This window comes from Cardiocondyla obscurior, linkage group LG07 (assembly GCF_019399895.1).
Source record: "Cardiocondyla obscurior isolate alpha-2009 linkage group LG07, Cobs3.1, whole genome shotgun sequence".
Classification (NCBI taxonomy): domain Eukaryota; kingdom Metazoa; phylum Arthropoda; class Insecta; order Hymenoptera; family Formicidae; genus Cardiocondyla; species Cardiocondyla obscurior.
The window spans coordinates 8,105,486-8,132,404 of NC_091870.1; the positions used below are offsets into that span (position 1 = coordinate 8,105,486).

General features: G+C 44.4%; 2 protein-coding genes across 6 annotated transcripts; one reads left to right on the plus strand and one right to left on the minus strand.

Annotated features, from left to right (window-relative positions):
- Positions 1 to 655: 655 nt before the first annotated feature.
- LOC139104229 (uncharacterized) lies at positions 656 to 6,613 on the minus strand. 4 transcript variants are annotated; one of them, XM_070659585.1, is made up of 16 exons: positions 6,472 to 6,613; positions 5,923 to 6,337; positions 5,210 to 5,688; positions 4,679 to 4,865; positions 4,422 to 4,566; positions 4,160 to 4,290; positions 3,963 to 4,097; positions 3,734 to 3,898; positions 3,565 to 3,653; positions 3,308 to 3,485; positions 2,876 to 3,104; positions 2,605 to 2,766; positions 2,300 to 2,454; positions 1,934 to 2,169; positions 1,614 to 1,818; positions 656 to 1,464 (listed from the first exon to the last, which is right to left on the minus strand). In XM_070659585.1, the coding sequence occupies exons 4-16, from the start codon at positions 4,734 to 4,736 to the stop codon at positions 1,214 to 1,216; spliced, it is 2,139 nt and encodes a 712-aa protein (XP_070515686.1). In that variant the 5' UTR covers positions 4,737 to 4,865; positions 5,210 to 5,688; positions 5,923 to 6,337; positions 6,472 to 6,613; the 3' UTR covers positions 656 to 1,213. The 4 variants fall into 4 exon arrangements, with proteins under 4 accessions (XP_070515686.1, XP_070515684.1, XP_070515685.1 ...); XM_070659583.1 differs by having other exon boundaries at positions 4,679 to 4,907; XM_070659586.1 differs by having other exon boundaries at positions 1,290 to 1,464; positions 1,747 to 1,818; positions 4,679 to 4,907; positions 6,472 to 6,610.
- A 1,617-nt stretch (positions 6,614 to 8,230) lies between these two features.
- Gprk1 (G protein-coupled receptor kinase 1) lies at positions 8,231 to 26,656 on the plus strand. 2 transcript variants are annotated; one of them, XM_070659587.1, is made up of 15 exons: positions 8,231 to 9,138; positions 21,580 to 21,656; positions 22,546 to 22,619; positions 22,754 to 22,855; positions 23,024 to 23,098; positions 23,205 to 23,266; positions 23,346 to 23,397; positions 23,491 to 23,682; positions 23,789 to 24,096; positions 24,200 to 24,374; positions 24,458 to 24,835; positions 24,925 to 24,979; positions 25,053 to 25,201; positions 25,291 to 25,383; positions 25,542 to 26,656. In XM_070659587.1, exons 1-15 carry the CDS (start codon positions 9,026 to 9,028, stop codon positions 25,698 to 25,700), a joined length of 2,064 nt encoding a protein of 687 aa, XP_070515688.1. In that variant the 5' UTR covers positions 8,231 to 9,025; the 3' UTR covers positions 25,701 to 26,656. The 2 variants fall into 2 exon arrangements, with proteins under 2 accessions (XP_070515688.1, XP_070515689.1); XM_070659588.1 differs by lacking the exon at positions 22,546 to 22,619 and having other exon boundaries at positions 9,121 to 9,138.
- The last annotated feature ends 263 nt before the right edge of the window (positions 26,657 to 26,919 follow it).

Sequence of the window (26,919 nt, forward strand, 5' to 3'; positions counted from 1 at the left end):
CATGGCGAGCACGCGGTTCGAGTTCGAAACGAAAATGTCGAGGCATCCGTGCGTCGCAGCCCATTTCTCGTGTCGAATTCGAGGATTTGTGACGGTCGGGAGTGTCGTGGACTATTTCGCGAGTGTCCAGTGCGAAAGGATGACTCGGCACGTGCGTCTGAGAGGAGGAGGAGGCCCAGGAAGGGTATCCTGCATCGGCGGAAGCAACTCTTAGGTGAATATACATTTTTTAAAATAAAATATTAAATAAAAACTTGTGCCCTTTTTTTTATTAATTTTATGAATTAATTTCATGTCTATATTAATGTTTCTCTCTTTATGTTACAGGTACCGGCAGAATTACAACTCCGCTGAAGCTCATGCAAATTAGTAAGTCGCAAGGTTTTTTTTGTAGTTCGTAATTGAGTCTCTTGAACCAGCAACCCGTTGTCGATCATAGGTTACTCAATTGTAATTATGAAATAAAAATTATAATTAATTAATGCCCCCAATTATAATGACGCACGCGAATTAGGATCTTTCGAAAAATAGCGCACGCGAAGCGTTTAAAGTTACGATATCCTATTTATGGCAACAATAAAATTAACTATATTAAACTAAGAGGATTTAATTGTGTATAACGTTGTAGGAAAGGTAATATATTTCACAAAAACTGTTAATTTAACAATTGCATTTATTTAGCAATATGAAAGGTAATAAAATAAGCTTTCTACCGCATGACAATGCTTTCGAAGATAAATTCTTTGCTTAACATTAAAACAGTCGTTCATTTTAACGAAATTTTGTTAAATGGAGATTATAACAAATTCGTTTCATTTACTATAATATTTTCTTTCAAATACTTTCAGTCGTCCTAACATTTATAATAAATTTTACAATAGCAAATATATTAATACATTTAACGATTTTTGTTCTATAACATACATAAAATAATAAGAAAATATACAATCACAATATCAGGCAGTGCGATTGTGAATGCATTAAAATGCTAGACACACAATATTTTATATTTACAATTATAACATTAAACTATTATGGACGCTGTTCAACAAGCTAGGCTGGATAACATTTTACATTTTTATTATACAATACAATTCATGAAAATAAATGTTTTAATGAAAGACTGGCAAGTATAAAAGAAAAATAATTACTTTTACACTAATCTGTACAATATTTAAATTGTGTTTCAGTTTGAAGAAAGAAAAAAAATCTATTATCCGATCGAAGAATCGTTTCGGTCAGCCCACCTGACTCTTCGTGCGATTTCGAAGTTTCCTCCATGAATCCCGTAAAGATGTCTCGCCAATATTTCGGCTCTGTCCTCTTCAGCCTCTACGGCCATTTTCCTGTAGCGGCGAACAGCTATAATGCAACCAGCGGTAAGTACAATCTGGATTATTAACCAAAAGATCAGTAGACCTAGGGCTAGGCTCGCGTCCACGCAAAAAAGGCTATCCGTAGATTCTGGAAAATAAAAGAAAAGTAAAATTAATATACTTTTATCGGCTTTGTAATATTTGACAATATGTAAAATTAAAAAAGTGCAAGTCGCATCTCTAAAATCGAAATTCCCGACACATGGAGGAACGTAGCGATACCGATATTAAACTCACTTCCTCCGGCGATTAAAAGCGTATCAGGATTTTCCCTGGATAAATGGTCCGCTGTTATCACTGGACTTTGAACGACGATAGATAGTTGTAACGGTAATTCCGCGGGCGTGAGGTTTCTGAAAATTTCTGTTACCTCGGCGGTGACCGGTTCCTCAATCGAACGTCGTTTTCTGCCATACGAGACTTGTCCTCCTCTGCAGGTGGCCTTCAAAGAAATATTCTTTTGTAAAAAAAGATTTTTATTATATCTTAAAAAAAAAAAAAAAAAAAAGATAAAAGTTAGGTGTAATTGCTTAAAAAAAAAGCAGTAGTTTGCTTACTGGTTCGCATTCTTCTATGCAAAATCGAACGATGACGTTGAATTGGACAATTTGACTGTCAGGAAATTTAAAAGCGGTAAACGTCGAAATCAAAGAACGGTTATCGATTGGGTCTTTCAATAGCGCAGGAAAGGTTGAGGGATCTGTCGGACATCCAATTTCGTCTAGCAGGAGAATGGAGGAATCTCCAGATGCGCTACTAGCTACGAGATGTCCAGCCGCGATATCATAAGTTCCTGTCAAAGAAATTGTAACATTTCGAAAATTATTAATTCTCTAACACTTAAAAAAATTCAAGTTAGGATCGCTACATATACTATACATATATTTATATATTATATAATATAAATATCGCATAAAGACTACCGTTTACGGGATGAATTTCAATTCTGAGAGTTAGCTTCTGTCCCAATTGGGTAACGACAGCGTCCGTATTGTCTTCGTTGAGAATTCTCATTATTACCACTGGTGTCTCGGACGATACGTTCACTACAATTGATCCAACCGGCGGTACGCCTGCGCTAGAAAGAGCAACCAGAAAGAATATCGGAGACACTTGTCACAGTATCGTAACAGTTTTGCATCAAAAATTAAAATTGTAAAAATTTAATTATAAAATAATCTCGTTCGCAATAATTATGCATGCTATTATTTTGAAAAAAAAAACTCACTTTGGATCCACGAAAGAAAAATTCGAATGTACGGTCACGTTTCTCGGTTCCGGAAGACTGTTATCATCTAAAGAACATCCAACTCTCACCGACTGATCTCCCAGTCGTTGAATGATCGGGTTGTATTGTATCACAATGGTGGCCCAAACCAATGTGTGCGTCCTGTAGAAAAAAAAATTTGTTTTTGAGAAAATTAGATAGGCATATAATTTTTTTCTTATTACATTAAAAAATAATCAAAGATTAATCAAGTCGATTTGAAATAAAATACCGATTTTCATTATCAATGGAAAATGCAGGTGTAAGGCCGCAGGCGATGTCAGACTTTTCAATTTGTTCCTTCTTTGGTAGTGGTAATTTTAATATCGTCACGTTGTTGCCAAAGCCATTAATGCTACAGGTTGTAATATCTCCGTATCCAATTGTGTACATGCGCCCTATAAAAGGCTCCGCAGTAGACAGTGTGACATTCATAACTGATTTACCACATTCCACTTTCACTGTAAAACAAGGCAATAGCATTAGGAATAATAAAAATTAAAGATAAAAAAAATTAAAATATCAAGAATAAGAGAATATTTAAAAATAGGATTCGTATTAGAGAATTGTTATATTCGGAAAGTTAAAAATGTATAATTATAGTTTCAATGTCAATCAAATCTCATTAATAATTATAATTAACGTTCTGCTTTGTTAAACATACGATCTAAACAAGGCTCCTGCTCCTTGTAGACCACGTTAGATCTTGCAATCAGTGAACTAACTCCAAGTCCAATTGTACTATCGGAATGTAGGAGGCAGAGTGGTTTCTCTTCCGTGTAATCGACAGTATAGGCTCTGCAGATGAAACCGTCCACGCTGCGATCGCATCTCTCCTCGCACTATACAAAAATCACGATAATGTAAAAAAATATAGATTCAGAATAGATTGATTCGCTCATAAGGAGACGTAAAGAGTACCTGTTTGAGGTCAAGTCCCGGTAACGCTATGTCTGAATATGGCAGCGATACGTTTCGAAATTCAGCATAGGAACAATAGCTTTTCTTCGCTGCATCATAATGTACAAATTAAATACCATTTAAATGCGGCACAAGCTTGTAATTAATAGAGAACGGTTTAGTTACTCACTTAAGTTATGGCACTGGTCCTGCAAATATTCATCTCGATACATCGACGATCTGTAGGCTTGCGGTCTGGTACCTCTTTCGAGCTTCGACAACGAGCACGTGCCAATGGTGTCGTTGATCGACAAAGGTTCGCTCGTGCGATATTGCGCGGATGCACATTCATCTCCTGAAAATTAATTGAGTTGTTTGTGCATATATAATTTTAAGTTTTCTTGACCGACTCAACATACCCGCTTGTAGACACTTCTCGTAGCACTCGCTCCTTCGTAATGCTTGGTGATTCCAGCCGGACTGTCCTTCTTTCAAAACCGCCCCCAAAGTCCTTTCGACTTGCCACAATCTTTGCTGTTTGCAGCTCGGGGGAACTGATAGGAACATTCAAAAAATATTAGAATGTACACTTTTGTACACTATAAAAAAATCTTACCTGTGATACAAATTTGATGAAATAGTGTAGCGTTTGTTTCGGGAATAAGCTCCTCGCTTTTTACTTGCACGCTGTAACAAATGTTCCTCGCGAAGTCGACCACGAAGGCTGTACAGTTCAGATTTCTGCACCTGCATTATAAATTAAGCTTTATATGCAGTTTCTTATAATATTAGATTTCTTAGAATAACCGAGAAGTTTACTTATCAGAATATAATTATAGAATAGGGAAAAAAAGGCAGATAATTAATTGATGAATCACCTGTCGAAGCAAGGCGCGATAATACCGTTGTTGCCTACAGACGTGACTCCGTTCTTATAAAATACAGTTTCTATAGCGTTCGCTGGCTTGGCACCCGCGATCTTTTCCCATCCCGTATCTTGATTCTGACATCTCTGGGACCGACCTGAAGGACAAAGGTACACGTTTCGTAAAGTGAATTGCAGCCTTGGGCTGTGCCGACACAATGTTACTACGTACGATACTAGATAAAGAATACGATTGCATGCACGACTCACCTGAGTTTAAAACAAAGCAGAAAATGAAAAGTACGACGACAAAGCGCAATGATGTCATCTTGCACGGTTGCGTCAGAGACGAAGGGACAGGACCAAATTATTAGAACCGATTCCTTTTTTTATTTATAATCTTCCCAAACTATTTTCTGAACGGCATCTCCTGCCTCTAATCACGCCACTGGTGTACCTGTGCAAATGCCATTACGTAACGCACTGTCACGTGTAAAAACTGAAATTGAACACGCGTGACATTAGGTCGCGATTGGAAAAGCGGTCGAGCGCAATGATCCGCGTTAACGATTTCTTTAAGGAGCTCCTGCCTGATATCTTCAAGGTTTTATTTAAACTAATACAATGTTCGCGAATGAGCTAACGTTATGCGTGCCGTTGTTTTTTTTATCTCTTAACACTACGTCAGCAGCGTGACCGATAGCGGTTTTTTCTAAGAGAAAATTATTTCCTTTTACTTGAAAAAATTCAAACGTGAGATCGAAGCTCTTTGCTCTTCGTACTTTGGAAGCGTTCACTTACGTTCTTGGGCAGTCGCTGTATCCGTCATTGAATTCTCCTAGTAGCGGTTGTCACATTAGACCAGGGCGTGCATCTCTGAATTAAGAGATCGGTGGACCTCCTCTGTGCGGTTTCAGCATCGCGATTGACTTTAAAACGTTTATCCTTTCGGCTCACCGACGGAAAGTGAGATCGATGCCGGGTCGTGCGGTTGCGAGGCGGTCGCGTAATGAAATGAAAAGCAGCTGCGGTGTACCGTGCCACAGCGGCGGATACGAGGAAGAGCAGAGGGGTATTCCATCCGCCTGGTTGTGTGATCGAACGATCGGATGCGGCTGGGTAAATACCGGCACCGCGCGACCCATCCATTCACCAGCATTGTCGTTAAAAAAGAACGATGGCGAGGTCGGCAAACGATTATCTGGGATGTTCCGTGCCGCCCAAGTGTGCGATGCTCGCTCACCGTTGACACAAATTCGGCCTTCGTTGCGTCGTTATCGCTGCAAAAGTGTTCAGCACTTACGTGAAACGATGTCGAGTCTATCAGCCGCTTGGCGTAACGTTAAACAAATAATTAGGCGACTATTTAAATATAATTAAGAATATGCCGGTTGAATCAGGTCGGGCGGTTCGCCAGACCTATCGCTACCAAGATCGACTTAATAAAAATAAAATTAAGGGAAGGTAAAATTTCTAGATTAATAAAAAAAAAAAGAAATTACTCAATTAGATACCTTTGTTGGATTGCGAGCTATTCGAAGTCGTTTTAGTACCGTTCCAAGTATTGCAATCAGCGCTAACGAAAACTCCCACGGTGCACCCAGTAGAATTGAACAAGCATCGGAAGCCTGTATCGATAGCGAACATCGAAACCCGTGTCCTTCATTTTACGTAACAACCTGGCATCGTTTACGCTCGTTAGCCAGTGGCATACACGTCGATACGGCAAGACAGCACATCTAACGCACCTCGCAAAATGAGAGACTCTTTTGCGAGCATATAATAGCAACGTGATATAATCGAATTACATGCTGCTTTCTCGGAATTTCGTTACTTGATAATAGCGTGTTCCGGTGGTGATCTTTTTTTGAAAAATAATATGACTGTGATTGCAAAATACTTCCAATCTTTTTGGGATATTTCAGGATTCTGAAAAGAAAAGGATTTAAATAACATTCCAATTTAGGAAAAAAAAAAAGGGAGAATAATGAAAAATTAAATTCTAAATTAATCTTTAACTTTTTAAATAATACATAAAATTAGTTCTCATAAAAATTACTTACCCAACAATGAATTGCAATCACTTGCCCCGTGCACATTCATTTTTATCTACCAGGTTTATACTTCTCTTACCAAATGTAAGTGAAATCTTTCCGTTTTGTTGAATAGATGCGTTAACCTGCGGGCATGATGGTCTTACGTAAATAACGCATTTCTCGAAATGACTTGCAGGGTGGGTACAATAAACATTACCCGGTATTTCATTTTATACGGTTGCGGTATCTTCGAAACGTATGTTACGAGGGAGAGGGGGGAGTCGGTGAAATAGAAGCACGTAAGTACACAGAACTCTACGGTATGAATTACGCAAGGTATCCCAAATGAAAACGAGAGCAAGAATGATATTTTCTGTTGGGTGCACAAACATACTTAGCTTCGCATCAGCAAAGTTTCATATCTAAATTACAATTGCAATATATATCATAGCACACAAGAAATTGTTTTGAAAAACGGCAAACTTTGAAGTTGAATTTTTATAATTATAATATATATTTCTAATTATTATTATTTTTTAAATAATTGTTTTACCTGGATTAACTTTCGCCCTTTTGATGTTACTTGAATACCGTTAAAGTAGCTAATGATACTGAATAGATATTGGTACAATTACTCATTCGGGGTATCACAATCTATATAATGCCATTTTAAATCCGAATAGCGTCTGCAACAATGAGCGCAATAGAATTTCGATCGATTTTACGTAAATTGATCTCATCGCTTTCCGATGAGCGGGACGATGTCGTTGCCCCGATTAAATGAAAGCAATTTCCTCGTGTGCATCGGAATACAAAAAAGGGATATAGAATTTCGAACAGGTAAACGATAGGAAATTACATTTAAATACGAACTTGGATGTCTATAGAACCTATTAGTAATATATATTTTATTATTGCTCATCACAACAATAGCTGCGTTCGATATTGCAAAAAAAGCGTCAAAGGGCCTGAATGTATTATATTCATTGCTTTCAGAATATTTTAAGTGAATATTAAAATAAAAATCTTACTACGTCTATTATTCGAAGATAAAGGCAACGGCGGCTCGTGCTTAAAGTAAAACTAATTAAATTCATTTAATTATTTTGATAACCTCGAGTACCTCGATTTCGCCATCAGCGACGGTGGCGGCTCGTAGCGGGCTTCAGGTGGAACCACCAAAAATTGTCCGACCAAACTCGAAACTGTACTACTGACCTACTCAGGAGTATTACCTCGAGTATATTCAAAAAGTATATACTATATATATTTTTTTAGTACCCCTGTAAATCCGCTACGAGGCGCTACCTCCACCGGTAGCGACTTCGAGTTCGTAACGCGATTCAACCGGCGGTAAGTCAGACATCGGATTTTTCAGTGGTACGTCTCAAATGAAGTCTAATCGGACGCAATCCTTTTACGTCTAATTACGGAGCCGTTGCTTCGTCTTCTAATTACAGGCGAAACAGAAATTAATAGACTGTACGCTCGTGCTTTTCTTTTGTCACCAGAAGGTGCAAAGAGTAGAAGGAGCCAGCTGGTGCTGCCGAGGCTGTTCTCGCCTTCGCCTGGCCGAGCTGGAGGAGGAAATAAACGGGTAAAAGGAAGGTAGCAGCGGCCGATTTGCCCCACTCGAGGTACCGATGTACAGAGATGGAGCGTTCTCGAAGCATGCTGTCGTTTTCTAACTTCGTGCGTCTGCTCGGTGAAACGCGCAGTCTACCCCTTCCACTTCTATGGCCGCCGCTGTCGCCGCCACCGCCGCCAGCCAGCAGTCACGAGTAGTCGCGAGTTCGTGTACGACGTGGGTCGTTATTGTTGTCCTGTTCGCGGCCAGCCGTCGCGCCCGTTCGTTGCGCGGAGAGGCCATCGTCACGGGGGAGCGAACGCCTCACGTGTAACGACCCGAGGCGATCAACGGGGAGCGTCATCGTCGCCCAGGTGGACGGAGCTGCGTCGCGTAATCCCGCGCGGGAGGTGGCACTGCGAAACGAGAGGAGAAGGAAGACGATAAAGGAAGAGGAGACGCGCGTCCCCCGCGAGGAAGGCGAGGAGGAGCCCCGAGCAGCGGGTAACGGGCAGGCGAGAGAGAAAGAGAGCATTGTCCTCGGGGCAAGAAGCGCACCGTGTTTTTCTTTGCGCCGACACTAACCTCCGCGAGTGGTGCGCGCACGGCCGCGATCGTCCATCCATCTGTCTCTCGGACCTGTCAATTGGGCGAGAGCGAGAGGTGGCGAGCGTGATAAAGCGAGAGAGTCGAGAGAAGGCGTATCGTCCGCACGGGATGCCATCCCTGCCGTCGCCCTCGCCGTCGCCCTCATCACCGTCGTCGTCAACGTCGTCACCGTCGTCGTCACCGTCGTCACCGTCGTCGTCAACGTTACGCTAAAAATATGCAGCAGTGAGAGAGAGAGAGACGAAGCGGCTGGCTCACGGCTGCCGTGCGCTAGGTCCGGCGCCGCCGGACGTGGGGGCAGCTAGCGGGAGGAGTCAGGAAGAGAACGAGGAGGAGGACGGGAGGCCTGCTGGTGGACGACCGAAGGGGTGATCGTCGCGCGACAGGAAAGGAGCGCCGAGGAAAATGGCGGACCTCGAGGCGGTGTTAGCCGACGTCAGCTACCTGATGGCCATGGAGAAGAGCAAGTGCACGCCGGCCGCCCGTGCGAGCAAGAAGATCATCCTACCAGATCCGAGGTACGTGCCTCTCGCGCTACGCGACTTCCGGCGGCGTTGCGTGCGGTTCGATACGCGGAGGGGGGCAGGAAAGGGGGGGCGGCGGCGGTGGCCCGTCCATCCGTCCGCACGTCCGCTGGAGGACCTCTCCCCGTTTCCTGTCCCCCGCCCTCGTTCCCGCTACCGTTTCCTTCCCCGTTCCTCCGTCGCGCTATCGGCGACGTGACGTCGCCCTTGGCGGGAAACTCCGCGGCGCCAGGAATAAATAATGTTTACAAACAAAACCACAGCGGGACCGTCCACCAGCACGCGCGTAGCCGGCGCCGTCGAACTTTCGCCCCCTTTTTTTTTTTTTTTTCTCGGCGCCCAGCGATCCCTCCGAGAGAGCCCCGATTCACGTGAATCTAAAAGCGTGGCCCAGTCCAACTCACGTGCTCGCCGGGGGGTCGATCTCCTCACGCGCCCTTCGCTCCGCGAGTTGATTAAATCATGCGCCCCGTGACATTTCGACGTCGGTGCTTTCCCCGCTGGGAGGGGAAGAGAAAAAAAACCGATCGGGACCAGACTTCTGATTCCTCACGCGACGACGTCGGGCGATTCACGTATCAATCTATGGACACGGATACGTAATATTTAATGCGCACGCGATACGCCCGTGTATTATTCTCGTTAAATCTCTGTTTATCTTCGGTAGACTAATATCCGGCGAATTTTATTTTGCCCCCGTCACGAGGAGTTCGGCTGGTCGGTACCTTGCATCGATTATAACTTGCCGTGTTTACACTGCCCGCGTTATTTTCGGTCCGCGAACCGCGGATGTTAACCGTAACTTTCGGCCCTCTTCGTGAAAATAAGTCGAGTCGGTGGAGCGAGCTCGGTTTTGGCTGGCGACGTGCCAGACGAGAAAGCGGTTTCACGTGCACGGCCGAGAGAGCCGAGTAAAAAAGGGCGCGAAGGGCGTGGAATGAAAGAGCTGCGGAGCTTTCGCGAGAGCACGTGCTAATTTTCTCGCGCGTCGTCTCCCTTTAATCGCTTTTTATTTGCTTCAAAGTTCAGATCATTTTCACGTTGCTCTACGTTTTTTTTTTTCCCCCTTTTTCTTTTTCCCACTATTTATTAAACAAGACAAAATGACGTTTCCGAGGGATAAGCAAAGCAAAATAAACTAGTTAGAAAAGCGTGCCGTTTGAGAGTTAAAACTTGTGGAAGCTCGCGAAAGCTTTGCCCATCGACAAGTAAAAATCTAGACCGCGGATCTAGAAAGGCGTCCACTGAATTATTTTCCTCTCTCTTGCCCCGAGCCACTCGCTTTTTGCTTCCTTAATTAAAGCATAATTAAAGCTTCGTGAAGATTTAACTTTGATTAACCTGGAAGACGTTAATGAAGTTCGAGCCGTGTTCTGAAGAGCCGTTTTGCCGCGACACGTGGGGAAAAAAAAATCGTGTCAATGGTCTTTTACACCCGTGGTTTTTCGTTCGGTCACGCAAACAATTTTCAGGTGCATTAAATAAAATTTATCGTTAATTTCTGCGCTCGCTGGAATATTGATTGACAGACGTGGAATTTGCTGCGGGGCGAATTAAAATTGTAAATTCTACCTCCACCATCGAGATTGATTAAGTCCAAAGAGTGTGTAATATAACGTACGTAATATTTCCTAATTGTTCATCTCAGTTGATTTTTTAATAATTATTTAATACACCCTGGAAAAAAAAAAGAGTTAGCCTCGTAACTCCAGTAACAATTGCTTGGATATGGAGAATTAATTAACGTGGGTAAATAATTAGTACGTACTGCGACATTGTGCAACATTTTGCACTTAATCATTTTAAATGGTAGAGAGAGAGAGAGAGTTTAAAATTTTAGTTTGCCCCGCTGCGAATTCCACACATACGTCAATCAATAATCCAGCAAACACAGAAGTTAACGATAAATTAGATTTAAGGCCCCGTGTAAGTTTCTTCTTTTTTTTTTTTCCTTTTCGTATTCGCTGATTATTTTCACGGATAATATAAAATATACACCCGGCGAACAAGAATTTCTCCGTGACGCTTAGAATCTATTCATTTACGTAATTAATTTTATGGCTCGGCCGTGCTTCAGCGCTCGCGAAGAGCTAATAGAATCAGTGGGTCGCGTGTCACGGAGTGTCCTTGTCTAAACACACATACACGGCTACCTTGCCGGACACGTCCTATTAATACATCCCACCTCGTGCATCCATGTTCCTCGCATCGACGATATATTCGTGTAATTCATTTTTACATCCCCGGACCGCAGAGAAGAGGATCTCTTGCGAGAGGTGCGGAGCGGCTGTTCCGTTCGTCGTCGCCGAAGCGCGATCGCTCCTTCGTTTCTTGTGCAATCGGGAAAACGGCGTCCCGCCGAACTTGAATGAATGGACCGTTGAATATCGCGTTAGGCCCTCGTCAATGGAGCCTGGGAAGTCGATCGTCTCGAGGCGTTTCTCGGCTCGCTCCATCGTCCTTTTCAACGACGCCGCCGAGGCTCGTCGACGGCACGGTCTCCGGCTATCGATTATTCCGCGCGCTATCTCTCTCGCGAAAGTTTGCTAAATTGTATTCACCGGCGAAGTTCCCGGAGCGTGGTCGATCCGCGAACAATTGCTCTAAAGCCGTCAGCGCGCGGCGTTACATCGGCGGCGATTCCGCGTTAATTAAACACGTGCGGGACGCCCTCGAACGCCGCCTCGCGACGTTAGCGACGATAGCCTCCGCCGTGTCGCGAATTAAAATCACACGGGTTATTTCAACCGTGCGTATCGTCCGTGCGAAAATGTCGGCGCGGGCTTTTGATCGCCGATACGGCGCGGCGAGAGATAACTTTTGCCGGCGAAATAATACGAAACTCTCCCGGCGCTAACGAGTTTACGTTGCGTAATACCACGGTGGGAAAAAAACTGAGAGTTAAAGCTCGGTGCTTTTTTTTTCTTTTTTTTTTTTTTATTGGATCGAGCCCGCGACTCCGATGTAATTAAAAAATCACCCGGTTTATCACGCTGTTTGATATTATCCCGTTTACATAGCTGCAATACGGTGCGATACGGATCGGCTTGGCGGGCACGCGATATCGATCCCCATCCCGCGTGTTTCCGCGTTTCGGTTCCGATTAATCGTCTTTGTCACTTTGCTCTCTCCCGTTCGCCCCGTGGTCATTAAATTAAATCTGGATTAGCCAGCGGGAACTAATCAGCCGCGCGGGGTTTTCCCCATCCACAAAATCCGATTTCCCGTCTGCTTCGTGCGATCGTAGTTTTCATTATCACGAACGTCGGCGCCTTTACGGAACGCAAACGCGCGTCCGCAAGTCGGTACGAACGGTGAAGCGAGACGTGTCCCGCTTTCCAACGCGCCTGCGGAATACACGCCTCCGATTTTCTGATGAACCTTCGATTATTACGGCCGGATCGGATCCCCGATACATCCTCAATAGGCGCATTCTAAAAAATGTCAGAGTGCGCGAGTTGTTTTTAGCTCATTATTTTTGCAGCGCCTTTGTAGCTCCGCGAACAGGCAGGTTTGTATTATTCGTCGCGTAGCAAGCCTGATCGGCGGCGCTATTGAGTCGTCGAGAGTTGCAAAAGCTGGCGAGCCGCCGCGGATACACTCGGAACGGGAGCATCCGTGCGTCTTTTCGCGCGGATGGATTTAATTGACGGGCCGGCCGCGGCGTTACGCCGGTGATAAGGCGATTCCCGCGATTAATCAACCTTCGACGTTATCGGGAAGACGGGAGAAATGCGCGGCACGCGCGCCCGCCGGCGGGTTTGAGCGACCGAATGGGGACACTCGGTACCGGCGGTCTTTTTTTTCTCAAATAAACTATAACCAGGTCATATGCTTAGCCTACGTAGCGTAGTAATCGCTGAGAGAAGCTTAGTCGACTAATATTAGACTAAAATTAACCCCGACTAAAAGCGTTGACACTGGTCGAGTATACTCGACTTGTCACACCGACCTAGTCGACCGTGCGTCGACTGTAAATCCGGTATAAGTCAACGTGAACGCCGCCACCGACGGCGGTTGCAGCCTACCTCCCGTTCAGCGTCGGCTAATTAAAAGAGGAGAAAAATCGCACATACCGTGCGGCGGCGGCAAGATTATTCACGACGGCATTAACGCGCAGGCCGAACGGCGGGGTTGGGGGGAGGAGGGAAGGAGGTAAAGAGGTATCGCGTACCCTCGCCGCTTCACGGGGTGCTTTAATTAAAAATGCGTGAACGCGCATCTGGAAGCCCCGGGACAGCCGTGCCCTTCGGCTGCATTTCGCGCTCTTGCGAGCCGGTCGTAAAATAAGACACCGAGAGGGAAGATGAATCCCGGGAGGGACGGAGAGAGAGAGAGAGAGAGAGAAAGAGGTGCTCGATGAATCGCGGAGTCGAGCTCGCGGATCCCTACGGACGGCGAAGGTTGCATCCGGTTCACGTGACATTCAAGCGTATTACGGAAACGCGGAGGGATTTACGCGAAAGAGGGAACAATGCCGCGCGATAACGAATGTCACGGGGGATTTTCTCAACCGAGGAGGGAGGGAGGGAAGGTAGGAAACGGTGTTTCCGCGGCCTTTTGCCTTTTCTCACGAGCTCTTTTCGCCGCTTTAATATCTCGGCATTTCGCGGAGGCTACCATCGTATCCTTGAACCAGCGAGTACGAAGGCGACGCCGCGATACGGCACGTACCGGACTAATACGGTACGTGAGCCGGTCTAATACGACGGGAGCCTGGAACAACTCAATTTTCGACTTTGATTAACCGCCGCCTTCGTATGCCCCGCGTGAGACAGATACGCGAGGCGGGTGCCGCCGTCGATCTCGCCCGCATATATCCCGCTGGGCGATTTCGAACGCCGCGGCGCGCGGATAGAAGCGGCCGCGGTAAATTTCCTGGCGTGTGCTTGCAGAAAAAATATACGTTACGCACGAAGATACCCGGTTGCGTATACAATGCGAATGTAAACCCAGCCTTCTTCGTATTTCTCTTTCTTCTCTCTTGCCCTGATTCACCCTTTCTCTCCCGTTCGCGGCCCGCGGCTCTTCCTTTAAGCAGCGAATTCGCGAAACCGACGGGACAAGGCGAGGGAGAGAGTGTCGCTAGGAGGAAATGCGAAGTACCTTGTTTCCAGTCCATAAATAGATTCATCGCAGGTGTTGGCGCTTGGCAAAGTTTGCTCTTTCTTCCATTTTTTTTTTTTTTTTTTCTTTTTATTGGCGTGTGCCATTTTTTGTTTTCTTTCCGTTCGCGATATGCGTTTTTCTCTTTCTCGCTCTCTTTCTCCCTTTCGCTCCGCACATTTTTCTAATTCGCAAAACGGCTTTCCGTAAATCCCCCGGATTATTACGACGGAGCGAGCCGTAAGCGTATTAGCCCGCGAAAAATTATCAATATATCTCTCTATCCCGGTATTAATCCTCCCCGCGGCGCTTTTGTGCCGGACTCTCACGTGTACCTCTTGCGCAAATTTAATTATATACGTTCTGTAAATAGAGTTTTACTCGTTAAAGTACGGCTCTCTCGCCGAGCGGGCTCAAACGTGGACGGTATTGGCGTTATCCATCAGTGTCGTCGGACGGAATCGGTTAATCGTTGATTGGCTCAGGTGGGATCGATAAAATACTGGGCCACTCGCTCCTCTCTCGGTATTCAGAACGGATAACTGCCGTCCCATTTTCATGCGCGGGAAAGGAATCACTCGGGCGGGCGCGCGGAAAAAGAAGCTACGACACCCCCCCGCCTAAAGGACGCGTGTCGGGGGAGGGCCACGGTCCCGGATGTAATTAAAGGTAGCAATCAACAAGCCGGGCAAAACGCTCGTCCATCTCGCCGGCGTAAAAATGTCCGGGGTTGCAAAAACTGACTTTTAAGAGGGGTAAATGAAACTGGAGCATCCTCGCGAGGTACCAGTTGCTGCAAGATTTCGCTGAAACTTGCGTTATAAATTTAAGTAATTATGCCCGACGTGCGCGCGGTAGAGTCGCTTTCCTTGAACGGTTCCTCAAAGAAACTCTCTTTCTCTCTCTTTTTCTGTCTCTCCCTTTTTAATATCTTACGCGTATTCTAGTAGCGTTTTCCAGCCCTCGTATTGTCGCCACGTTTCCCGTCGCATCGGCGACCGATATCTTTTGGAAACAAAAACGTTTTCATTCCGTAATGAAGCGAGGGATTTTACTCGTGCGCGTTAGTAAAATGCGCGGAACGGAATTTCATTAAAAAAAAAAAAAAAAAAAAGGAAAAAATGCTAAGCGAGTATAGCGAATGAGAAATAAATGCCGGTGATACGATAACGCGGGAAACGAGCAGGAATAAAATCACGCGCGGGTATTCTCAAACGCGATCGGGCTTCGTATTTCTGGGTGGAAGCGTTTTTGATGACACGCTCTGCATTAAGATGCACAGCGTATCTTTTCGCGCGAAATGTCGCGTTCGCATTTGCGCGCACACAAACGTCGCCATAAATAGTGGGACATCCCGTCCGGCGCTATTTGCGAGCATTAATTACCGCCTTTTATCGGCGCCGCGGCGCTTGTTCAGTTGCCTGAATGGCAGCCGCGAAACCACCCTATTCACGCTGAGAGAAAAAAGGAGATTGCAATCAAACCGCGGGGGAAAAGATGGGGAGGTGGGGGGAGTGGCGGGCGAGGGAGATTAAAGCTCCAAAGGCCTCGTAAGAGCCGTCGAGGGTGAATCGGCTTACTTTTCTCGTCGCGGACCTAAAGGGATACTCGAAAAGCGCCCGCACTCCGACCTCTTGTTCGTTAATCCGAAGCCGCTTTTTTTTTTTACAAAGTGTAATTTTCTCGTCGTCAAATTGCTCGCGGAGAAACGCGAAGGCGCTAAGTCAACGGGAGCGAACCGCGCCGAACGGCTGACTGAAGCTACCGTCTAATATCCGTCTCCACTAACGTAGATTAACTTTAATCCCAGTTCAACTCGTTCTTCTGTCTTTCTTTTTTTTCTTTTTTTTTTTGGTTTAAAGAGTTGGAGGAAGAAGTGAAAATTATATCCGACCCGCCGCCAGGCTCGAGCTCGAATCTTACGTCCGAAATCATATAATCCGAGCCACGTTCAAACACATTTACGGGATTGCAAAACCGGGGAGGGGACTTTCAGTGTGTTTTATAGATGAATTATATTCGTCCGAGTGGTCTCGCGTAAAAAGTAAAATAAAGCAGAAAAGAAAAAGGAAGAAAAAAAGTATTTGAATAGCAGCGAACGTACAGAAGACACTCAAGTCACATTAATCAAATTAAACTTCCACATTTGCGAATTGCATAATTTTATTTTACAGCCAAATTGCTAATGGCTAGTCCCACCTGTAACACCGCTCTATTAATAGCCCAGGTGTAATGCATAGAAGTGGGGCATAAGCTGCATGTTTACGTGATTTAAACCGCGCTCACGATTTTAGCCCGGGAGGCAAACAACTTCGGAGGTGATTAATATACCGTGCGACGCGTTTCCGCGCTCGGCCGCATCGCGTTACGTAACGCGATAATAAATGACGTTTTGTCGAATCGAGTTTGGCACCTCGGAGAGGCGCACCCTCCCCCCCCGCCCGTCTTCCCGCGCTGCGTAGGGAGTGATTTCTCCCTCGTTATGACAAATGAATCCCACATTCCGGGCACGGCGCATTTGGAACACAATGTAGCGATGCGATAAAGCTCCCAGTCTCCGCGTTATAAGGTCAAATGTCGCATCCTTAACTTTACGTTGCACAACGCGAGTCAATCAGCCTGCGAACCGGCGTCTGCTCGGGCATTTGCGGTGCATTGTTTCTGAAGCGATGAAATATTCCGTTGTAACGAACCAGGGTATGCGAAAGATTAAACTGCTGCGGAAAAAAAAAAAAGAATAGCTTTGCGTTCGACCGCACACTGCGGAGAAAATTGGTTTTGGTACCGCAATAATAGTACGCGAGTGCTTGCGTATAAATCAGTCATCGAAGTCATAAAAGTACGCTTGTTTAATCTTTAATCTTTCTTTTTTCCCTTCTTTTTTTTTAATTTTGTTTTTTTTTGGTTTTCTGTTTTCTTCGTAAATAAAATCGAAGAAAAGAGCGTGGCACGCGAAGGCGCCTCTCCGATAATTGACGTCGCGGTAATTAATTTTATTCCCGTCGCCACAGGAAAAATATTGATTGACGCACCACACACGTGCGAGGCGCGAGCGTTTTTCTTCGCACGTCAGAGTGTATACTTTATGGAAATAAGCGCGAGCATTACGGTCTGACTGGTACCGGGGGCCGGTTAATGCAACCGAGCGGGCATTTCCGTTTCAATAAATTTCCTCCTCTTCCCTCGGCAGCGCTTTCCGCGGCGCACAAACGCCGGAGAGGTCTCGGTTTGATTTTTGAGTACGCGAGCGGGGAATTACGCCCGGCAGCTTGTGTCAGAATTTCAACACGCGGGTCGAAAGCTGTCGTTCAGCGCTGCGCGATTGCCGCGCGAAACCAAATTGCGCGTGGCTAATTAAGCAACCTTTAATCCCGGTCGTTGTTACGAAAATCCTTCAATTTCCATTGCGTCGTTGTCGGAGTGCCGATAGTGTCAGTCGGAATAATAAGATCTCCCTTTGTAATCGCGCGTGTTGTCGAGAAACGCTCAGCTGCAACAACGAAGCGTGATGCAACAGGCAGATTCTGCTTATCTTATATAAGTTATTAAACTTTTTATTTTTATTGGCTGTTAGGGTAATTAATAAAAGCTTACTCCGCATCGCGATGTGCGGGAGGCTGCTAAATTCTCTTAAGGCATTTACAGCGAATACAGTTCTCAATAAAAAAAAATATATATATATAAAATTTCAAACGAGACTCGCGAGACTCGCATCGAGATTTCAAGCTTCCTCGGATGCCATTCTTCCCGGTGAGTTGCAGCGAGTCTATTCTGTTCTGCTTCTCTCGAATAGTTCTCAAGCTGAAATCTTTAACTGGTTTCCGCAAAACGCGACGATCAAACCTAAGTTTTAGTTTCGCGCCGAAACTATGCCGAACATTCCGCCGCAAGTTTTGAGTTGAGATTTAAATGACTTTGGCTGGAAGTTGAACACGAGCGATCGGGGGATATGATACACTCGCATTTTATTTGACCGAAATAAAAATTAAAGGGGAGGGTTTTGGTTCGAGGTTTAATTTACATTCGTCACTTCCGTCGGAAGGGTTCGCTAATTTCACGTTCAAGCGTTATTTGCATAAATTTACGATTACAATTAATTTTACGATTTCTTTTTTTTTTTTTTTTATGCTCGCACGACGTGAAATTCGTCGTGTCGATCCAGCACAGATCAAACGGCCGAAGGTCTGTCCGTTGTTGGATATATTTGGCGACCCTCCAATCAATCCGCTGAAAACGCGGATTTATTTTGATCGATTGCGAGGTTCGTTCACCCGCGTTCTCTGTACTCCATCAACCGTAGATTAATTTTTCCCCCGCGGGCGCCAGCCCCCGAATTAAGCCAAACTTTACATTCAACCGCGCCTTTATCCCCGAGCTCCATCACTTAATTATCACGCTTACGTTCTGGCTTTAGCCAGCTCTCGCATTATCGCGGCAGTTTTAAAATGCCAAGGACCCAGCCGTTCATTCGCATTCCGCGTCTTTTTATAGCTCTAATTAATTATTGGAAATGAAACGTCGTCGGCGCTTCAAAAAAAAAAAGAAAAAAAAATATATATATACAAGAAGAACTCGAGACACCTTTATTCCCTCGCGTCTAGAACCAAACGGAATAATCTCTACATATTTAGGAGAGACAAACGTGCGTTTCACGGCCGATAAAGTCTTTTAAAGTCTTATCTTTCGGCGGACTTCTTCCGTCGCTCCTCCGAGCATTTCTCTTTATCAGATTCACTCGCCAACAATGAACTGAACTCGAACGTGAAATTGGTTGCGACGACATTAAATCCCGCTGGATTTATCGTACCGTCTCACGAAGAGAGAAGCCTCGCCCTTCGACGGAAGGAAGTTCGTTGGCTTTGTTTCCACGAGTAAAAAAAAAAAAGAAAAAAAAAAGAATTCGACGGAGTTGAAACTTCGGATGCTCGCGTGATTTCCGATCGTTCGCTCCAGCTCCGAAAGCCATTTCGTCTTTAAACGGCCCGAGGTTCCTTAGGGACTATTTCCGTATTACGATTCCGTGGATATAAATTCGCAACAGTGATTTAGCGGTGAGGAAACGGGGGCGCGGCTATGAACAATTGAAGGATCCGCGAACGATAATGTAAATGATAAAACGTTTTTACGTCAATGCGAAATAAAAATCGACGCGGTGGCGTGACGAGAGGCGCATTCGAGAATAAATTTTAATATTTGTTTTATAAGTAGCAGCTTTGCATAATAACTTCTCCAGACTTTTGAGCGGTCCGTGTCTTTGTCTTTTTTCCTTTTCCTTTTCCCTTTCCCTTTTTTTTTTCCTCAGCGTTGCGTAATCACAAATTCGAAATTTGCGCCGACGTTTGATCTTCTTAAATGATATAATTTAGCGTAAGAAATCTCTCTGCCTTCGGGTATCATTATGGCGATCAGCTCTTAAGATACTATTGTGTGTACTGTAAGAAATTTACGACGATGGAAACGTCGTGGCGAATTCAATTAACCATTAGCAAATTTAGAAGACTGCTAGGGCCAGAAAAATCAATATCCGTGGACGATTGGACGAGCGACTGACACAAAGACGATCCGACTGATAAACCTGGCGCGAGTACTCCGAAATATCTTCTGATTGGATCGAAAGGATTGTCGGGTTCCTTTTGATGGTCTTGGGGGGAAAAAGTCACGTTTAGCGTTAATATTTTATAAGAATTCTCGTATGTTAACAGCTTTCCTTTTTTTTCTTAGCAAGTCGATATATATTTATAGACTAGGACTTTATTGCTGTCATTAATTGTCTGAGGCCTTTTTTCTGGCCTGGAAATTCCGTCTCGTGCTTCTTTTTTTTTTTTTTTTTCCTTTTTTTTAATGAGAGAAACGATCTACTTTACTCCGGTATAAATATATAATTTTTTTTATTATTAATATGAATTCAGTAAGCGCCAGAAATAAATGGAAGGCAGCGTAAGTTATCGCAAAAAGTGTTATATTCATCGAGTAACGCGGTCCGAGAAATGCTCTCTTGACGCACACGCCCTTTAACGTTATCTCTTCAAGAGTCATCGATTACGTTCTTGTTATCGCGGGCACGTCGTTCGCTTTCTAGCGAGTGCCTCTTTTCAATCGCCCGGCCACTCTCGAGCGAGTTTGACTGAAATAGCTGCCCACCGATTGCGTCGCAAATGCATCCATCGGCCGAGCAATTGATCGCTATGCTGCGCAATGATACAACTAGTTTACAATGCCTGATTTAACTCGATACGCCGCGTTCCCTCTTTCTCTCCTCTTTTTTTTTTCCCCCCTTCTCCCTTTTTTTTATCGAGCGCCGCTCGATTTGTGACAGCCAGATTGAAACGTCGCGGTTAAATTGACGCTCTGGATCCCTCGTCGATTGGAAAATCATTGGGCACGTCGCGCGATAGTTTAAGAAGCAGTTCCGTAGGAGAAGAAGACCTTTAAGTCTTTTTCTTAAGGCATATACGTATAAAATAATTTGTTCGTCTTAAGGAGATTTATCTCTCCGTCGATCATAGTCTGACTTCAAACTTTAACGTCTATCTTTTTATCCGCGAATGTTTACATCACCGCGCGTCGCTTATAATACTCGGGACCGGTTTATGAAACCTTGCTCGCGAGGAGGCGAGGAGGGTCACCTCCGGGTTCGGCGTTTCGCGCCGTAACGTGATTAACAGTGTTATCGGCGGCATTTGCGATATTTTCGACGGTTAATTAGTCACTTCGGTGTTTCCATGTCCGGCCGGGATAATTCGGAATAACGAGGTTGTAATTTTATTTAATTACCGCCTCTGCCCGCAACGCCTCCGCGTTCCTCTAATGCCTAGGTCGCGCGACGGGCACGCATACGAACGTGAGTAATTGAAGGAAAGGCAGGAGGGGAAGGGTGCTGGGCACCTCCCCTGTATTTTGTCAAATTGGCCGATATCGGCAGGAGACGAGGGGTTTATTATTCAGACGCGAGAGCCCACGCTCGTGCCGGGCTGTATCGATGACACGACGAGAGCTATAACGGCTGTAATTCCGTCGTTTTACATATTGATCAATCTCATCGTGGTGTAGGCGCGGCAGCGGCGGCGGACAATCGGGATTTCGTGTCGAGATGCATCTCCCTCTCGAAGCGGCGTGTAGATTTGCGAGGACCTCGTCGTATCCTCGTGCGAGGAGATACCTTTATCCGCGACTGCACCCTCGCTCGCGTTTTTCTTTTTGCCTTTACGCGGACTTTCGGAAGGGAAATTTTTACCGGGGAGCGCGTGGCCGGCTTCGCTATTAATTACAAGGTAGGGAAGAAAAGATTTTTTTTTAATTAAAAGAACAATCCGATTCTTTCTGTTTCAGCGTTCGGAGCGTCATGCACAGATACCTGGAGAAGAATAAAGAAGTGAACTTCGACAAAATATTTAATCAAATGTTAGGTAAGTAAGCCGCCGCTCCGATAGCCCGCCCTTCGTCCCCCCCCCCCTCTCGCTTTCCGATTTGGCGAAAGGCAAAGGGCTCGGACCTTAGGACGTAAGATTCGCCCGACTCTCACGATCTAGTTACACGGCGTGGAGAACCTTCTCCTAGTGCGCAATTCTCTCTATTCGCGGAGGGAATAATTCAATCATATAACGTAGACCTCAGATATCGGCGTATTGTCTCTCGCTCTCTATCTCTCTCTTTCTCGCCGCTCGACGTGCAAAATGCGCCCGTGTATTATTTATAAAGTAAATATAAGCTCGCGTGCATTATTTATAAAGTAAATATGAACGCGGCCGGCCGCCAATTAATTATCGGCCCTCCTCCCTTCGTGAATCTCGGGAGATTTTCAGCTTAACGCGAGCGTGAATACTCGTCCATGCAAAAAATTCCCACTAAAACCATCGTACCTCACCCTCCCCTTTTCTTCCTCCCCCGAGGTAATCAGTAGTCTCGTTCACGAATCGTTAATTAAGTGCTCCATTGTGCGCGAAGCATTATTTTGACGCGATACTAATTTGCGGGCAATTAAATTCATTATATCGCAATTTAATTTATAGGACGTTCGGCTCGTACAGTGAATCGCATTCACTTCGATCGCCCTGAAATGACCTGGAAAAAGCCCCAGTCCTCACGGCGAAGCCGCCACCGATTTGTGGACGATTCGCCTTTACTCTTGTTACTAATTTATTTGATTTGATTTGGTTTGATTTTTTTTTCTCTCTCTCTCTCTCTCTCTCTCTTTTTTTTTTCCCCGCGAAAGTAGAAAACCAACGTTAAATGTAGCGAGAGTGACAGTTTACTGAAAGTTCGCCGATGTCAAGCAAACTCCACATATACTTCCAGGTTACCTTTTATTCAAAGACTTCTGCGAGACTGTAGCGGAGGAACCGATTCCGCAACTTAGGTTTTACGAAGAGGTTCGTGTTCTTTAGCCCGCACACACTATGTATATGTATTTATGTATATATAGTTAAGCTCCAAGTAGCGTCGAATATACATCGCGCACTGCTAGTTCGGCCGCATAAAAGAATGGCATACTTGTGCATTGTAGATCAAGGCGTACGAGAAGCTCGAGTGCCCGGAAGATAGGAGGAAACTCGCCCGCGAGATCTACGACAATTATATTATGAAAGAGTTGCTGGCGCATTCTCACGTGAGTACCGCACGTACACGTGGCACCGAATTCCATTACTTTCTATAATATATGTATAAACGGGAGCCTTCACTCCCTCTTTTTCTGCGTAAATAATGTTTTTTATATTTTTTTTTTTTTATTATTATTTTTTTTTTTTTTTAATTTGCGCATTTACGTCTTTTGCAGGAATATTCGCAAGAGGCAGTGTCCCATGTGCATAAGTATCTGATGAAAAATGAAGTCCCGGTCAACTTGTTCGAGGTAAGGTCATTGTCTCGTCTTTATCTGCGCGGTTGCGCGTACGTGATTCGATATCGTTCGTCCCTCACGAAACTTCGATCTTATTTCTGTTTCTTTAATTTTGCAGCCGTACATCGAGGAGATATTCAACCATCTGCGAGGGGAGCCGTTTCAAAAATTTCTGGAAAGGTACAGACCCCGAGTTTGTAGATAGGTGAAAGTTGTAGCGCGCGATTTGCTATTACAAAAATTATGTGTGTGTTTCTAGCGATAAGTACACCCGTTTCTGCCAGTGGAAAAACTTGGAGCTGAATATCCAGGTAAAAATAAATTAAACACTTGCTCTTTTCTTTTAAGAGATAAAAAATTTTTTTTTTATTAAATTATCTTGTGCTTTATAATGAAAATTACAGCTGACGATGAACGACTTCAGCGTGCATCGAATAATAGGCAGAGGCGGCTTCGGTGAAGTGTACGGTTGCCGGAAAGCAGATACTGGTAAAATGTACGCCATGAAATGTCTGGATAAAAAGCGCATCAAAATGAAGCAGGGTGAAACGTTGGCTCTCAACGAGAGGATAATGCTCTCGCTAGTCAGTACCGGGGTAAGAAAATCATTTAACTTCTTTACTTTTATCGTGAGTAATTATTCTCGGATTTAATCGCGGTGACGGCGATGCGACATGATATGATAAAGCGTTGTCATCACAGGTGGACTGCCCATTCATAGTGTGCATGACGTATGCATTTCACACCGCCGACAAGCTGTGCTTCATATTGGATCTGATGAACGGCGGCGATCTGCATTATCACCTAAACCAACATGGGGTCTTTAACGAGCCGGAAGTGAAGTTCTATGCTGCGGAAATGATCCTCGGCCTCGAGCACATGCACCGCAGGTACATCGTCTACCGTGATCTAAAGCCCGCGAACATATTGTTGGACGAGCACGGTCACGTCAGGATATCGGATCTGGGATTGGCATGTGATTTCTCAAAGAGGAAGCCGCACGCGAGTGTGTACGTATATATATATGTGTATATATATACATATATACAACTCGAGTCCAATCCAACTTTTTGACCTATAACGCAACGGTCTAAAATTATTATTCTGTAACAGCGGCACGCACGGATACATGGCACCGGAGGTACTCTCGAAGAACACCCCATACGACTCGAGTGCGGACTGGTTCTCCTTCGGTTGCGTGCTGTACAAACTCTTAATAGGGCGCAGTCCGTTCAGGCAACAGAACACCAAGGATAAACACGAGATAGATCGTATGACTCTAACTATGGTGCGTTTCTGAGATTCTCAGTCAAAAGCTATTTTTATACGCGGTGGAAAAAAAAGAATAAAAGTTTTTTTAATCGATCGTAGAACGTCGGAATTCCGGAAACGTTCTCGCGGGAGTTGCAGTCGTTGTTGGAAGGTTTACTGCAACGGGACATCAACAACAGACTCGGATGCCGTGGCAACGGCGCGGACGAATTAAAGGAGCATCCGTTTTTCAGTGGTATCGATTGGCAGCAGGTGTATTTGTTAAAATATACTCCACCGTTAATACCACCTCGCGGTGAGGTCAACGCCGCGGATGCCTTTGATATCGGTTCCTTCGACGAAGAAGACACGAAAGGAATCAAGCTGGCGGAGGCAGATCAAGACCTGTATAAAAACTTTCCTTTAGTCATCTCCGAAAGATGGCAGGCTGAAGTGGCCGAGACTGTGTTCGAGACAATCAATAACGAAGCGGATAAGGTAAGATAAATATTTTATCTAATTATCCATAAAATAACTTGGTGATTATTGGGCTTTTATTAATATAAAGATTTATTTTCTCCTTGCAGATGGAAAATAAAAAGAAGGCGAAACAAAAACAGCGATTTAACACAGATGAGAAAGGTAAATGCATTACTTACGGATACTATAATATTTGAATAGTATTACAATCAACATCGGTCATTTGTATTTGCAGGTTCGGACTGTATATTACACGGTTATATAAAGAAATTAGGTGGCCCATTCGCAAGCGCATGGCAGACGCGTTACGCGAAGCTATATCCGAATCGGTTAGAGCTGCATCCGGAATCCGCGACCAAGCCTGAGCTCGTGTTTCTCGACCAGGTAAGTAGATTATACATATATATGAAAATATATATATGATCAAATGTGACAATATTATTTTTACATTATAAAATATTAAATATTTTTAGGTCGAAGAAGTAGGAGCGGACCTACAACTTGTAAAAGGAGAACAGTGCATCGTAATGCGCACGAGAGACGCGAAAATCGTACTTACAAATGCCGTAAGTGACTTTTGTAATGTTTCTATCAAAGGGTGAAACGCAAAAAATTAAAATCCATACAAATGTCTTCAACTGTATGATCTATATTTCTGGATTTATTTATTTTTGAAAAATTTAAACATAAAATTTTGCTAATAATGACGATTGATTTGCTACAGGATGAGATAAGCTTGAAAGAATGGGCACTCTCGTTAAGATCGGCACACAAATGCTCAATGGAGATGCTCGGAAATATGGCGAGAAAAGCAGGCAAGATATATGGGACTGAACGGGACGCAGTGATACCGGCGACGCAGCGGTCCACAAACGGCAACTAGCCCATTGTCGTCACGTACGACGTTGCACCGTCATACTCCAGTCCCACTGCCCCGCAGCAGCGACAGCAGCAACTTTTTTTATACTAAATGGATAACGAGGAAAGCAGCGATGGAAATAAAGGATTCAAGAAGAAAGCGAAAAACGTTTCTCTCGGAATGGCAACGCAGGTAGTGCCTCTTCCTTCCGAAAGCTCACTCTGAACGTTAACGCTACGGCGTTAAAAAAAAAAAAAGAAAAAAAATAAGGTGGATATATCCCTCTTTCGGTACATCTCGATCAAATGGAACGTCCCAAAGAAAAATTCGTTATACGGCGGATAGCGCTGCGCTGTGTATTATAGAGACTCTAGCCAAGTAGTGTCGTATCGTGCGTACGTTCTCCCAGGGCCATGAGGATAATACGCGCACGCCAATACACATTCACACATCTACATTCACGTACGCGTGCACAAAAAGAAACATACGTATACGCAAGATTCCTTCTGGTCACTGGCGCGGGCGCGTAGGCATCTCGTTATATTTATACATTAGTTGTATGTGCAACATGTGACGTAGCGACTAGCGACCGACCGAGCGAAGAACAAAAATTAACAGATACCACGGAAACCACGAAACACATCCGGTAGTGAATTATTATGATCTAGTACTCTCTACGCGATCCCGTACTCTTATTACTCTTTTTACGCGTTTCGTCGTACCGCTCGTTTACTTAATTTATTCAATAATGCAAAGAGAAAGAGAGAGAGAGAGACCAGTTTTATATTATCTTTATGAAAGAAAAGTGATTCATTATTTATTGTGTTGTTAAGTGCGAGAGAATGAGAAACAAAAAAAAAAAAAAGAAAACTCGTTTGTATATTAACCAAAAGTGAATCGAATACCGAATGCATGCAACATATGTACGCTTGAGTGGATATACGCGAATCCGCTCCGGCAATAAATACGCCATGAACGTAGATGAGAGGAGCTTTCTTTCGTCCTGCATCATGTATTTATTAATAGTGCAACATTAAAATTCAGTAAGTATTTATGATTTCCATTACATTACGTTTTAAACAATTCGTAATCGTTACGCGATCAATGTGCGAAATTAACAAATATTCGATTTGACAGTATGTACGAAAAAAGAACTACATATCAATGTTTACGAATAAATTAATCCATGGGTTTTTTTTTTTTTCTTTTTTTTAATACTGTAACAATCGGAATTTGGTAAATT

Bases quoted from the DNA above. Each gene is read 5' to 3' on its own strand.
- Gprk1 (XM_070659587.1), top strand. From the start codon at position 9,026: ATGGCGGACCTCGAGGCGGTGTTAGCCGACGTCAGCTACCTGATGGCC. The intron at 22,620-22,753 runs GTTCGTGTTCTT...TGTGCATTGTAG, and splicing joins AACTTAGGTTTTACGAAGAG to ATCAAGGCGTACGAGAAGCT. The intron at 23,683-23,788 runs GTAAGAAAATCA...TTGTCATCACAG, and splicing joins TCTCGCTAGTCAGTACCGGG to GTGGACTGCCCATTCATAGT.
- LOC139104229 (XM_070659585.1), bottom strand. From the start codon at position 4,736: ATGACATCATTGCGCTTTGTCGTCGTACTTTTCATTTTCTGCTTTGTT. The intron at 4,098-4,159 runs GTAAGATTTTTT...TGTTCCTATCAG, and splicing joins TCATCAAATTTGTATCACAG to TTCCCCCGAGCTGCAAACAG. The intron at 1,819-1,933 runs GTAAGCAAACTA...ATTTCTTTGAAG, and splicing joins GCATAGAAGAATGCGAACCA to GCCACCTGCAGAGGAGGACA.